General features: G+C 40.3%; 1 protein-coding gene across 2 annotated transcripts; it reads left to right on the top strand.

Moving 5' to 3' along the window:
• The first annotated feature begins 215 nt into the window (after positions 1 to 215).
• LOC134227897 (phenoloxidase-activating factor 2-like) lies at positions 216 to 8,618 on the top strand. Of its 2 annotated transcripts, none has more exons than XM_062709604.1 (5): positions 216 to 562; positions 656 to 744; positions 828 to 891; positions 957 to 1,059; positions 7,832 to 8,618. In XM_062709604.1, the coding sequence occupies exons 1-5, from the start codon at positions 497 to 499 to the stop codon at positions 8,566 to 8,568; spliced, it is 1,059 nt and encodes a 352-aa protein (XP_062565588.1). In that variant the 5' UTR covers positions 216 to 496; the 3' UTR covers positions 8,569 to 8,618. The 2 variants fall into 2 exon arrangements, with proteins under 2 accessions (XP_062565588.1, XP_062565587.1); XM_062709603.1 differs by having other exon boundaries at positions 629 to 744.
• Positions 8,619 to 14,745: the final 6,127 nt, after the last annotated feature.

Here is a 14,745-nt window from a genome sequence, read left to right as displayed (position 1 = left end):
ATTCAAAAACCACATTTTATAAATTCTGAAAAAGTGAATTGTACAACAAATAAATGCAAAATGATGTTACCATAAAAATAAGTTTATAATAGCAATGCAAATTCTCATGCTGTTGATAATTTTGACCAGTGAAGCTGTTATCACTGTGCTGATTAATAATTCACGCCACCGTCGTCCCTTGACGCTGCTGTCCAACGACGACGCGGTGTTTCAGTTCTTCTACAGTCGTTCATGAGAGAGCACATCAAAAGCGGCGTCCAATCAGTCTGCATCAAGTGCGGAAGTAATTTCTGTGTGTCAGAGACGTCGCAGAATTCGGTCATCGAGCAAACGCTTTCATCTAGGCTCCACGAATAATCGCGCCGATGCACAATTCACTCCACCCTGTTGACTACTGAGCGGATTCGAGCGGTGAAAATGCGTGTGCAGCAGCGGCAGTATACGAAGTGGTAACGATAAGCCGAGTGCGCACTCTTTGCCATCCGTTCTGGATCAGATGCGGTTTCGATTGTGCTTGCTGGCGACCTTGTTGCAGCTCTTTGTAACAGTTCCGGCCAACCGGGTGAGTGCTCACTGCTCAGCTGCGCCCCCAGCTGAGTGATGATTCCACGTTTCAACCTTACGTAAGATCCTTTTCTCTGTGATCAACTTCCAGAAATGCTTGGGAGGGCTCTGCATTTTGCCGGAACTGTGTCGACCAGTGAGCGAGAACGTCTACGATGAGATCCATCTAAACTTTTTCAGGTAAAAACGACATAATTGAAGAGACACATGCCAGCACGATTTCAACACGCGACGCTAATGTTTATGTTTTATGCTTGCTCTAGCTCAGACGAATGTGGAAGCGAAAGCTTGAAATGTTGTCCAAACGAGCGCATAGTGCGGCAACCGGTACGATGTCTGTAGCTGATAAGAGCCTGTTCATGAATAATTTTTTTTCTTATTTGCATTTGCAGAAGTTTGAAGCTCCAGATGAGAGAGAATTGGTGTGTGCGGCAAGAAATAACAATGGAGTTGGGAATCTACCGGTGACCCAGGACAAGTTCCAATCAAGATATGGTAAGCATTTGGAAAATGTATTCTCTTCTATTTTGAGATCATGTGTGTCTTCATTGAAAAGTGTTTGTTCTTCATTAGATATGTTCTGAAAAATCGAACGAATTGTTGAGCTGATTAGGGAATACGTTTTATATATTCTTTTTTTTGTCTTATTTTTCTTCTTCTTCTTCAATGGCTCTACATTTCAACTGGATCTTGAGCTGCTTTTCAACTGAGTGTTCTATTAGCATTTCCCCAGTTATTCATTGGAAGTTTTTCTCTGTCCGCCAATTACATGAGTATGTATCTTGTGACCGAGAATCGAACTCGCCAAATTAATTGGCAATTTGACGCAGGTTGGGACTTTATCGAGATCTCGAAGTCATATTTCTTTGGTTTCAGATATGTACGATGAGGTTCCGGTTCACCATTTGATAGAATATTTTTCCATCTGATTCAGATTTTTCATCACAGAACTGAAGAATATCTTGCAACAAATTCAAAACTAGTCCAGATATTAGCAAAAGAAATCTCTCATTTGGACATACGACGTTTTCAAAAATCATTGATAAAACGCTTTTTCCCAATGCACACCTGCGTTTTTTAACGCCGTGTGCACGCAGCGTAGAAAAGATGCTAAGTGGGCAACGAGCCGACGGCGACGTGAATGCTATTTTCTAACAGCAGCGCGGCTTGACAGGCGCCACACCGCGGTCACTATTCGTGGCGTGGATCTACGCGGATCAGAATTACCCTCAAACATTTCCTAACGTATACCCATTTTCAAATGGCAGTATGGATTATTGAACATAATATTTGGCTTTAAAATTTTATTGTTTAATTCGGTAACCACCCAATTGACATCAGATATGCAATGATATGGAAATGATAATATCAACTTCCAAACTTAGACGTACAAGTTAATGATAAAATTAGAGGCAAAAGTACAGATTTGATAGTTTTGTTAGGATACGGCAGGCATGAAGAATGTTCTATAGAAATTTAATTTGAAAGCGACAGGAGGGCAATAGTTGTGATGGTATAAATCTCAAGACCTTCCTTCTACCAAATTTATGAAGAGGGAGGGAAGAATATCAGTAAAAAGCATTCAACTTCACGCAGCACTAATACACTCATCTCATTAATTAAATACGCAATCAATTTGCGGCCTTATGTGACGAGACGGCTTCTGCTAGATCAAAAATTAACTTTCAATAATCCAATTCAAGGCATTCAGGCCAAATGTACCAAATATATTAAGTGTCCGCTTATAAACAGGAAATCAGAACTTTGTCTTAACCCTTTAAGGACGGATGGGTCATTTATGCCCAGCGTTTTAGACTGGCTTTGAAAAATCACAGAATAGAGCTATGTCGCACTTTCTTCAGCAAAAATGTTCATAAGTATGTCGGCGTCACAGGCAAAATATCGTAGGTCAAGTTTGACTATACCCTGAAGACTCAGATATCCAAAACTTTGGGAAGATTTCGCTTCTGAGAGCATGTAGATGAATCTGAAATCTCGCGTAACATTTGAAAAGGGCCTACTGCCAAAACGTAAACATTGAGAAAATGCCGTTAAAAAAAATGCATCATAATTTCTATTCCTATTTCCCAGGTTTATGATATTTTGGGCAGCATAAACTCCTAAAAGCACATAATCAACACTATCTATCCATCCATAACCTTAATTGCATCGAAAACATGCAAAAATGTGTCGAAATCTGTAAAATAAAATTTTAAGTCTGTTTTCATTTTTTTTCTACGGAATAGGCCTTCTTGATAAGTCATTCTGTATTTGCTTGTCATTCATAGACCCTTTGTTTATGGCATTTTTTGAAAGTAAACACGGGATAAGGCTTTTCGGGAGGGGAAATTTTCTCTCTCCGAAGTCGGGCCGATGACAGTTCGGAAAAAAATTCCCGTTATTGGCCCGAAGTTGGAAAAGGCTTATCCCAGACAGAAAAAAACGAGTGGCTTGGCCGTTTTTTAGAGTGGACCTACACATATTTTGAAAATAACACGTTGTAGGCCCAATCAAAAATTAGTTTTTCTAAGTAGGGGAAAAGACGGCTTTGGCAGGTTTTGTTCTATTATTGGCAGGGTTTTTGTCGACAAAATTTCATGAAATTCGGCCACAATATTCTTTGATATGCAAAAGAATGTATAGGCCAAATCAGTCTAGTCAGTCATAAAAAACCCCCCTGCCAATAATAGAACAAAACATGCCAAAGCCGTCATTCCCCCTAATTTAATTGAAAATGCGGAACATTTTTATACTATTAGTAGCTATTAGAGGATGCTATCGAAGGGTGTTAAAATTAAATTTGTTTACTTTTCATTGTAGGCCCTAATCAATTGTTAAGCGAGAAATTTAGGGATCATATACCAAATTGTTTGATAATTATGAACACTCAATCAAGTCATCCTGATCGTTGGGATCATGATCATTTTTCGGCAATACGAGATGCTCAAGGTACTCCAAAACGTTCTCGAGTGCAGCCCATCCCGTGTAGCACACTTGTCACATATCAGTCACAGTAACTCATATGCGACCAAATCCAGTCACATTGGAGTTGTCGGAGCAAATCGATCTGAACTGTGCTTCTAGGCTTACGCAAAGTCCTCATCATCGGCATATACCCAATCCGATCAAATAGACATATGCGCACCAAGCAAACCCAATTTTCTTGAATACGAGATATTCAAGGTACTCCAAAGCGTTCTCGAGTTCAATCCAAAGTATCTACCAGATCAACCAATACTTTTTGCAATGTCCTCAACATCGATATGTACCCAGTCTGGTTCAATATGCATATGCGCACCATAATTTATTGATTTGTTCAGACTAAGGCCGGAGTGGACTGTACAGTACACAAAAGTCTTCTTCATTCGGCTCGGTTCATGGCTGAATGTCGCCAACCACGCAGTCGGAGGGTCCGCAAATCATCCTCCACCTGATCGATCCACCTTACTCGCTGCGCACTTCGACTTCTTGTGCCCGTCGGATTGTTGTCGAGAACCATTTTCACCATCGCAGTCGTCCGATTTTCGCGGTGTGAACGATGAATGGTTCTACCAACAGCTGATGCAGCTCGTGGTTCAGTCACCTCCCCCATGTACCGTCCGCCAATTGCGCGTTTGTCCTCCACGATCATCGTCCATGAGCGTTTTGTAGATAGTCTGTTTGGTACGGCGGCGAAATTTTTTTCTATCGGAGCGCCTTGCGGAGTCCAAAGTATGTACGGTTTCCAGCCACGATGTGTCTCCGAATTTCTCTGCTGGTACCATTTTCGGTAGTCACCAGTGAGCCCAAGTACACGAATTCTTTTACCACTTAGATTCCGTCACCACCGTTACAAACTCGTTGTGGGTGGTCGACGTTATCTTCTCTTGAGCCTCTTCCTATCATGTACTTCGTCTTCGACGTGTGGTGAAGCGTTTGCCCATGAATCCCGCCTGATACTACCGCACGAACTCACTTGCAAATGCTGTTAGTCGGCGGCATAAAATTTGGGAGGATAAAAGGTGGCGTTCAGCAATGTGATTGCGTGGTAGTTGCTGCAATCTGGCTTATCACCCTTTATGTAGATAGGGCACACGACACCTTTCATCCAATCCTGTGGCAATATCTCATCCTCTCAAACCTTGCTAGTTACCCAGTGCAGCGTTCTAGCTAGTGCCTCCCCACCGCGACGGTGCACCGTGTTGAAATAGCTTACCTGATAGCTGGTCAACCCCAGAGGCTTTGTTGTTTTTCGGCCGATGAATTCTTGGAATTCTCCTGGAATTCTTGGAGATTCGGAGCCGAAAAACGTATGTCCTGCGCGCGTGCTCCCAAGTTCGTTACCGTGCTCTATAGTTCTCAGCCTCATCTCACGCTCGTCCGTAAGAAGGTTCCCGTTTATGTTCTTACACATATCAGACTGTGGCCCTTACGTGAACGATTCAGCTTCTCATAAAACTTTCGTGCGTTATTAGCGCGGTACAGTTGCTCCGTATCTTGACGGTCTCGATCTTCCTGCAAGCGCTTTTTCTTCCGGAAAATCTAGTTTTGTCTATTCCGCGCCTGTTTGTACCGTGCTTCGTTCGCCCTCGTGCGGTGATACAGCAATCCGTTGGGATTGCTACTTCCAGCTACTGCTTGTAGTCTTGGGCTAGTCTACCGTCTTGTAGCCGCCCAATGTTAAGCCGCGGCGGCGACTCCGACGCTTGTTGTACACCGTCGAGAGTTTTAAGCGCAGACATACTGCAACGAGGTAGTGGTCGGACTCAATATTCGCACTGCCCACTGGTTTCGAATGCAGAGAAGGAGTTACCGTCGATTAGAACCTGGTCGATATGGTTTTCGGTTTCTTGATTAGATGATTTCCATGGGGGAAGGGTTGTTTAGCTGAAACCCATTCGACCAAAAGCCATTAGACCGAATACCACTAGGCCGAACAAACATTTAGGCCGAAACCCATTTAGCCGGAAATCATTTGGCAAAATGGGTTATCCGGCCGAATAGGTCATTATGTCGAATAGGACATTTGACCGAATTAGGCATTCCTTTTCGACCAAATGTCCAATATGGCCAAATGTCCTATACGGCCAAATGTCCTATACGGCCAAATGTTCTGTACGGAAAAATGTCCTATTCGGCCAAATGTCCTATTCTGTCAAATGTCCCATTCTGCCAAATGTCCTATTCGGCCAAATGATTTTTTCAGCCAAATGACCTTGTCGGCCAAATGTCCTATTCGGCCAAATGTCCTATTCGGCCAAATGTCCTATTCGGCGAAATCGACTTTCGGCTTAATGGGGGAAGGGTCATTTGGCCGAAACCTATACGGTCGAAAGCCAGTTGGCCGAATGCCAATAGGCCGAAAGTTGTTTGGCCGAACATACCTTTTGGCTGAACAGACCATTAGGCCGAAAGTCATTTGGACGAAATGGTTGTTTGGCCGAAAGGGTCATTTAGCCGAAAGGAATCTATACCGTCGGATGGCTATTTAAAAAAATGAACTTCAGTCAATAAAAACTAAAAACTGAATAATTTTTTGTGGTGTTTATAAAAGTCACATAATTATTGCTCCAATATTGTCCAAAGAATGATGGGTTCATAAAAAATAAATAATACTAAAAGGGTGAATATTCGGAGAATACTCCCGACTGGATATTGACTTGGGCGAACCCCTCTAACCGACTACGATGAATCTATTCCACCTGGTGAAAAGAAATTCAGTGGAATGATATTTCGTCAATAGACATGACGTCGAATAGATTAGGTCATATGACAGTTTGGTCAGAATTAAATTTTCGGCCAATAATTAACGAATTATGGCTAGAATTTTATTCTGAACTAATTATTGTATTATTGTAAGAAAGAGTTTTAATGAAAAGAATGAGAAAACCATTTCTATTTTACTAAATGTCCTTTCGCAAAAATGTCATTTAACCAAACGTGATTAGACTAAATGTTTCAAAGCCGACTACGATGAAGTATTGGCAAAATAACGTTGATATGATTGGTTTTTGACCATGTGCCGAAAAATAGACTAGAGAGTATTTCACCAACAGTACCTAATATTTTGCTATTTCTGTAGGTTTTCAATTTGTCTTTAATCCACCAGGGTCTCCAGAAGTTTCTATTAGCTCGAGTGAAAAATCCACATTGGCATCCGTATTCGTTTCTTCCCCTGCTGTTTGAACTTCCTCACGTCCATTGAATTCCTCTAATCAGTTATCAATGTGTCCTGTGAATTATTTATTCAAATTTAACCAAAAATCGATTGACGAATTATCCATTTACCTGATTACCTATTACCGATTAAACACTTTCAACTTTCGACTAACTTTCCATTGGACTAAATGTCCTTTCGAGACTAAATGTCCTTTCAACCAAATGTCCATTCGACTAAATGTCCATTCGATTAAATGTCCCTTCGATCGAATGTACTTTCGACTAAATGTCATTCGACTAAACGTCATTCGACGAAATGTCATTAGACGAACTGTCCCAAAGCCGGCAGAAAGGATCGTTTGGCCGAATGGGTCATTTGGCCGAAAGGGTCATTTGGCCGAAAGGGTCATTTGGCCGAAAGGGTCATTTGGCCGAAAGGATCGTTTGGCCGAAAGGATCGTTTGTCCGAAAGGGTCGTTTGGACGAATGGGTCATTTGGCCGAATAGGTCATTCAGCCGAATAGAACATTTGGCCGAAAAGGTCATTTGGTCAAAAAGGTCATTTGGTCGAAAAGGTCATTTGGCTGAAAAGATCATTTGGACTTGGACTTGGGCTTATGCGCTTTGAGCGACACACGGTCGCTTTGGCGGAGCCTGCTTGCGGATACGTGCAGCTTTTTACAGAAGTTTAACAGAGCCCACTGTCAAACCCCACCACATCCTAGGCAGGCATCATAACTCGCCTGAGGAGGGATCGTCAAGCCCTTGGACATAGGCCCTGCTGCCCCCAAAAGTTTAAATAAATTTAATTAATTAAACTTCAATTTCATCATTCAAGTAACACACCCGCAATTTAAATTTTTCAATAGCCATATTTCGTTACCCACAGTTGAACAAACTCAACTTTGATTAGTTTCATTGAATATGAGTCAATGAATCACATACAGTGGTTGGTTTCCTACCCGCCGCTACCGTATTCATGCGCTATCGTATATGTCAAAATAGTTACAGCATAAGTTGACCACCTGAAGTTTGTATGGCGAAAGATGCTCAGATCATAAATAAAATCCTTAGGTTCATTCAGACGATCTTGAAAAAAAATATACCTCACCGAAACAAACAATTGCAGGAGAATTTCCATGGATGGCGTTTGTGTACGTGATTGATGCCGGATACGAAGTCTACATGTGCGGTGGAACGCTGATTCAGTCAAAAGTGGTCCTCACCATCGCCCACTGCATCGAAAACATCCAAACGAGCAAGCTGAAGGTGCGTTTCGGCGAATGGGATCTGGAAAACATGGTCGAGATCTATCCACCGCAGGACCGTTCCGTACTGAAAACCATCATTCATCCTCAGTACTATGACGAGTTGTTGCACAACGACATAGCAATACTTTTTCTCAACGATCACGTAAGCTTCACCGAAGTGGTTGGCACTGTGTGTCTTCCTCCTCAAAATGCCAATTTCGACAAAAAGAAGTGCGTTTTCTGTGGTTGGGGAGAGGACACTTTGGGGCGAAACTCGTCGATTCTGAAACGGACAAAGCTTCCGATTGTACCGCGAGACGAGTGTGAACTCGTGCTCAGCAAGATACTGCACAGTCCGTACTTTAAGTTACACGAAAGTTTCCTCTGCGCTGGGGGTGAATCCGGGAAGGATGCGTGTCGGGGCGATGGAGGATCACCGTTGGTTTGCAGGATACCACATTCGGAGAACCAGTACTACTTGGTTGGATTAGTGGCGTTCGGAGCGCGCTGCGGGGCACGTGGGGTTCCAGGTGTTTATGTTAATGTTCCTTACTATCGTGATTGGATCGACGGAGAGATTGAAAAAATGTATCACGTTGATTTATTTGTAGATTAGTGCTAAGATAAGTAGATTAAAGAAATGATATTATTTTTAAGGATTTTAAACTGTATTTTTAGTGATTTGAAAGAAATCCCATGAATAATGCAACTGCCGGATGCTCAGAGGGGAAGGTTGGGATCTTTTTTGAAATTAATTGAATCCAAGTCACCTCAATGTTTCCTTCTTCTTCCTCCTCCCCTTCTCTTTCTTCTTCTTCTTCTTCTTCTTCAATGGCTATACATCCCAACTGAAACTTGGCCCTCTCTTCAGCTTAGTGTTCCATCAACATTTCCTTAGTTATGAATTGAAAGCTTTTCTATACCCGTCATTTGCATGAGCATGCGTCTTGTGTGGCAAATACAATGGATACACTATGCCCAGAGAGTCGAGAATGTTTCCAATTACTACTTGAAAAGAGAATATCCTGAATAAGCTTATTGCATTACTTCGTCCCGTGGCTAAGCTGTTTAAGAATTTGTTTCAAGCTGGAGATGATTACGTACTCTGAGGACGTATGTTTTATCTCTGCCTTCCGGGAAAGCAGAATCGATATTGGTACTCAAAAATTGCTTAACCGACTTTTTCATTAGAAAAGGTTTGACGGGGCGAGGATTTACTCTAACTTAAAATATTAAAAGCAATTGACCCAAATTAGTGCTGAGAAGTGATTTGTAATTTTTATCATTCACTGCACGAGGGTTGGCCCATAAAGTCCAAACACGTTCTTCGATCTTGACCATGGAAAACAATAAAAAAAAGTTTTATCACTCGACTTCGATTGCGTGGTGTTCGCAAAAGTGGAAGAATCAGCTTGAGGCTCCGGCTTCAAGAACGTAATCCAGATCAGTGGCAAAGCAATCACAAATTAACACTGTTTATTAAGTTCTTTACGCATTTAGGTATGGCTCATGCCCACATCACCATCAAAATATTTAACGACATCATTATCGACGGTTAAAATAAAATTTATATTTATTTTTAAAGCATTACAATTTGTTATGGCCGACGAAATGGATCCAGTGTTGTTTAATGAGAATATATACATCTACTTACTTGTGTATCAAGCAGAAGCATGAAATAGATAATTAATACTAATGTTTAGTTACGCTTAGGCATTGAAGCTAATTAAATTAAACATGCTTTTAATTAAAATATTCACCTTTCAAAACAGAGACAGGTGCCTAATGACTTATAATTTATTCGGCTGTTGCAGATTGTGAAACGCTAATGAGAAATAAGTAAACTCTCGCGATTCTTTCAATACATTCAAACAAGAGATACATTCTTAATTTTATTTTTCTTAAACCAATATTTTTTTTTGGCGATTCCAAAATCTTCTTTATGGGTAGGGAAACAAATTCGAAATCAAAATTTAAGCACTATTTCAAATGTGTTTAGTCATAAATCCTATATCCAGGGCGGTACCCCGTTTGGCATAATGCCATTTGGTATAATGCCGTTTGGCATAACATAAGGTCCATTATTTTGCAGCAGTTAATCGTATTTGTTCGGTATAAGGCAAAACAAGGTTGTTAAATAACAAAATTTGCACTACTTCCTGACAGCAAAATTTATTGGCGAAATGCTTCAAGCTGTAAATTAATTGTAGGTAAAGTTACTTAAGTTCTACAGTATTCGATATTAATCACTTACATTAAATAGTGCATATTTACTACAAATACGGCCTATATTCGGCTTATATCCTGCAGTCTGCTATTTGCGTGATCACCCTGCTGAGGTTATTACAATATACACATTGCAAATTTATTTGCACGAAATATTACAAATAAGCTACCAATATCAAACGATAATAAATCCACAAGCTTTCTACCTTCAAAACGGTTCTTTCTAGACAATTTCAACTGTAGTTTAGAATAGGTAGCATTAAGTTTAGTATTTTAGTTCAAATATGAATTCATCTTACGTTTAATAATAAATTTTGGAAAACTATAGATTTTAAAGCAGCACATAAGCACATTGATTTTCGATCCAAACAAGATCATCAATTTGCATGTTGATATCATATCATAGAACAATATCTCTGACAGCTCTACGTGTACTAGCGAACCTAGCGTTGGTAGAGTGAACGATGATTTCGTTACAGTAGAGGCCTCGTGGTTAGGGATGCAGATGATATAGGCGTGACAAAATCCCCCTCCCTATGATGATGTAGAGGAACTTCATCTTCACTACGCCTAGTCGACGTGACGTGACGTACCGCCAATCTTGAGACCGGCCGTCAGAATAGTCCACCTGATGTTTGCATCATTGCCTGTCGAATCCTACAGTCACTGCCTGCGGTAACCTCTAGAACGCGACCAGGTACACATGCATTCCTCTTAGTTTCGTCAATTGTGATCACTAATTCACCAAAGCCAACTGGGCTCGCTTCATCGAACCATTTCGTTCATTTCGTAAGCGTCGGTAGATATTCTAGGATTCATCTTTTCTAGAAGTAGTCGACGCGCTGTTGAATAAAATCCCAGGACGTTCTGATAGTTCCTCCAATTTTGTTGAGCTTTATTGTTGGCTGGTTCACCCCAGTAGAACTACCCATAATGAAATGTTTCGGAGTCATCGCTTCCTGTTCAATAGAATCAAGTGGCAGATAAGTCAGACCGCATCGTGCTTTCGTGCTGTGCGGTTCTTTCTCTCGTTGCGGAAGGAAGTTTTTAATACTACCCGAAGCTATTTTAATTTCAACGGTGCTTCTTAGCGCTATTTGTACCCACTGATCCCGTTACGATCTTTGCAAGGACCCGTGCCTTCATTTTACGTTGGACCCGTTTGCGGAAGTAAAATTCCGACAAGCGGTGGTAATCCTGCAGGGACACCGTTCTGGGAAAAAACCTCTTAGAAGGTCACGTCTCCACGCTCAGCAATGAGCATTAATTAAAACAAGAGGAAGGGGGAGTCTCTGAATTCTCCACTTCCTTCAAAGAAACAAGGTTTCAAAACCGTCCTGCCAAAGCGCGGAAAAAATAGAAAGAAGCTGGAGAATTCAGATATTCCTTCTAACTCTAATATCGGAAATAATTCTTCTCCAATCGAACTGAGCAATCAGTTCGATTTGATTAATGATGATATTGAGCGTATCGAATATACCTCTAGCCCAGGTGATTCGATTCTTGCGAAAAAGCAAAGGATTCCGCCAATTGTGGTATCTGTTGCCGAGTTTTCTGGCTTTCGGAATGAGATTTTGAGTAACCTTCAGGGGATCAAGGTTTCATTTCAGATTGCTAGGAAGGGTGACTGCCGCGTTTTGCCTGGATCCTTTGACGATCGCAAACGTCTTCTTCAGTATTTAACTGAGAAGCGCCATAAATTCTTCACATACGACGACAAAACTGAGCGATTGTTCAAAGTCATCTTGAAAGGTCTCCCCAGTGATGATAAATCACTGGATGAGATTAAAATTGAAATTTCTCAATTATTTGGATTTTTACCAGTCCAAGTAATTAAGATGAAACAGAAATCCCACTTCGGTGCTTCCCAGAGGGGCATTTCTCAAGAATTTTATTTAGTTCATTTTAACAAAAGTGAACTAAATAATATTAAAAGTTTGGAAAAGGCCTGTATTATGTCCCATGTCCGTGTTACATGTGAGCATTTCCGCAGGCCTGGGGAGAAATTTACAAAACCCCACCCAGTGCCAAAAGTGGGGTCACGGAACTAAACATTGCCACATTGATGCTAAATGCATGATTTGTGGTTGAACCTCTCACGCCAAGGACACCTGTCCTGTGAGAGAAGATTCCAATAAGTTTAAATGTACCAATTGTGGGGGCAATCATAAATCCAATTTCTGGGAATGCCCTTCACGCAAAAAAGTTTTGAATTCCCGTGCAAAATTGATGACGGGAAATTCCAATCGGATCCCAGATTCGACGGGTAGAAATTTTTCAAACGCTCAAATTTCGAAACCAGTTACCGGTCGAGCAATTCATACCCACCACAATTCACAAACAAATTTTGCCGTTCGTCAACGGGTAGCAAGCACTTCAGTAAATTCCAATTTTTCCAATGTACCTACGTATGCAAACATCGCTGCTGGTAGACAAAATTTCTCTTCTCAAAATGAGGTTTATACCCATGTCCCAACGGAAAATAATGGTCATGTTGCCGACTCAGGTAGCATGACTGCTTCCGATTTAGATTTTTTAACTGAACAATTGCATCACATGATTGATGCAATGTTCAAAGCAAATACCATACCAGAAGCTGTTCAGGTTGGTATAAAGTACACACAAAAATTGTTATTGGACTCCGTTTCAATGGATCTAAATAATTGTGTGAAAGTTCTAAATTGGAATGCCCGCTCTCTAAAGGGTAAGGAAGATGAATTATTCAACTTCCTAACAGTTCATAATGTGCATATTGCCATTATAACTGAAACCTATTTAAAAACAGGACTCTCCATTAAACGAGATCCAAATTATTTTATCTACAGAAATGATCGTCTTGACAGCGCCTGTGGTGGGGTCGCCATTGTCATTAATAGACGTATCAAACATAAATTATTTTCTTCGCTTGAAACCAAAGTTTTTGAAACCTTGGGAGTTTCTGTTGAAACAAATTTTGGTCAATTTTTTTTCATTGCAGCCTATTTGCCTTTTCAATGCAATGGGCAGCAAAAGAATTTGTTGAAAGCTGATCTTCAAATTCTGACTCGCAACAAATCAAAATTCTTCGTAATTGGTGACTTCAATGCCAAACACCGTTCATGGAATAATGCTCAAAGCAATTCCAATGGCAACATTTTATTTGAAGATTGTTCTGCGGGATATTATACTATTCAATATCCCAATGGCCCAACTTGTTTTTCATCCACTCGAAATCCTTCGACAATTGATTTGGTTTTAACGGATTCAAGTCAGCTGTGTGGCCAATTGGTAACTCATGCTGACTATGACTCTGATCACCTTCATGTGACATTTGAAATCTCACAAGAAGCCATTTATAATCCAATCAGCTCTACTTTCGATTATCATAGGGCTGATTGGGATTTATATAAAACGTATATCGATAGGAATTTTGATGTTGATATTCCTCTCGATACCAAAAGTGATATTGACAATGCGCTCGTATCTTTGACAAATTTAATTGTCGAAGCCAGAGGCATTGCCATTCCTAAATGTGAAATTAAATTCAACACCATTATTATTGACGACGATCTTCAGCTACTGATCCGTCTTAAAAATGTGAGGCGAAGGCAGTACCAAAGAACTCGCGATCCCGTTTTGAAAGTTATTTGACGAGATTTGCAAAATGAAATTAAAAACGTTTCGCTATTCTGAGAAATACCAACTTTGAGAATAATGTGTCGAAGTTGGATCCCAGTTCGAAACCCTTTTGTAAATTAACGAAAATTCTTAAAAAACCTCAAAAGCCAATTCCAGCGCTTAAAGAGGGAAATAGAATTTCAATAACAAATGGCAAAAAGGCGCAAAAACTTGCTCAGCAGTTCGAGAGTGCCCATAATTTTAGTCTAGGTCTCACTAGTCCAATTGAGGATCAGGTTACACGGAGCTTCGAAGACATTCTCATACAAGAGAATTTTTTTGACCCTTCGTTGGGAACTAATTTGGATGAAGTGAGATCTATTAAAGAAGAAAATTAAAAAAATATGAAAGCCCCGGGTGATGATGGTATTTTCTACATACTTATCAAAAAACTTCCTGAGAGCTCTTTATCCTTTTTGGTTAATTTATTTAACAAATGTTTTCAATTGGCATACTTTCTAGATAAATGGAAAACGCTAATGTTTTTCCAATTTTGAAGCCGGACCAAAATCCAGCTGAGGCTTCTAGTTATCCTTCAATCAGTTTGCTTTCTTCAATAAGCAAACTGTTTGAAGAGATTAGTTTAAATAGGATGATGGTTCATATTATTGACAATTCTATTTTTACAGATGAGCAATTTGGTTTTCGCCATGGGCATTCAACCACTCATCAGTTATTAATAGTTACGAACTTAATTCGGCTCAACAAATCTGAAGGATATTCGACTGGAGTTGCTCTTCTTGATATAGAGAAAGCATTTGACAGTGTGTGACATGAAGGTTTGATTGTAAAATTGATGAATTTTAATTTTCCTCTGTACATTATTAAACTGATCCAAAATTATTTATCAGATCGCTCACTGCAGGTAAACTATCAGAATTCTAAATCTGATAGATTACCTGTAAGGGCT

The sequence above is a fragment of the Armigeres subalbatus genome, chromosome 3 (genome assembly GCF_024139115.2).
Source record: "Armigeres subalbatus isolate Guangzhou_Male chromosome 3, GZ_Asu_2, whole genome shotgun sequence".
Lineage (NCBI taxonomy): Eukaryota > Metazoa > Arthropoda > Insecta > Diptera > Culicidae > Armigeres > Armigeres subalbatus.
This window is presented reverse-complemented; position numbering and strand designations above follow the sequence as displayed.

Bases quoted from the DNA above. Each gene is read 5' to 3' on its own strand.
- LOC134227897 (XM_062709603.1), top strand. From the start codon at position 497: ATGCGGTTTCGATTGTGCTTGCTGGCGACCTTGTTGCAGCTCTTTGTA. The intron at 892-956 runs GTACGATGTCTG...TTGCATTTGCAG, and splicing joins AGCGCATAGTGCGGCAACCG to AAGTTTGAAGCTCCAGATGA. The intron at 1,060-7,831 runs GTAAGCATTTGG...AAACAATTGCAG, and splicing joins CAAGTTCCAATCAAGATATG to GAGAATTTCCATGGATGGCG.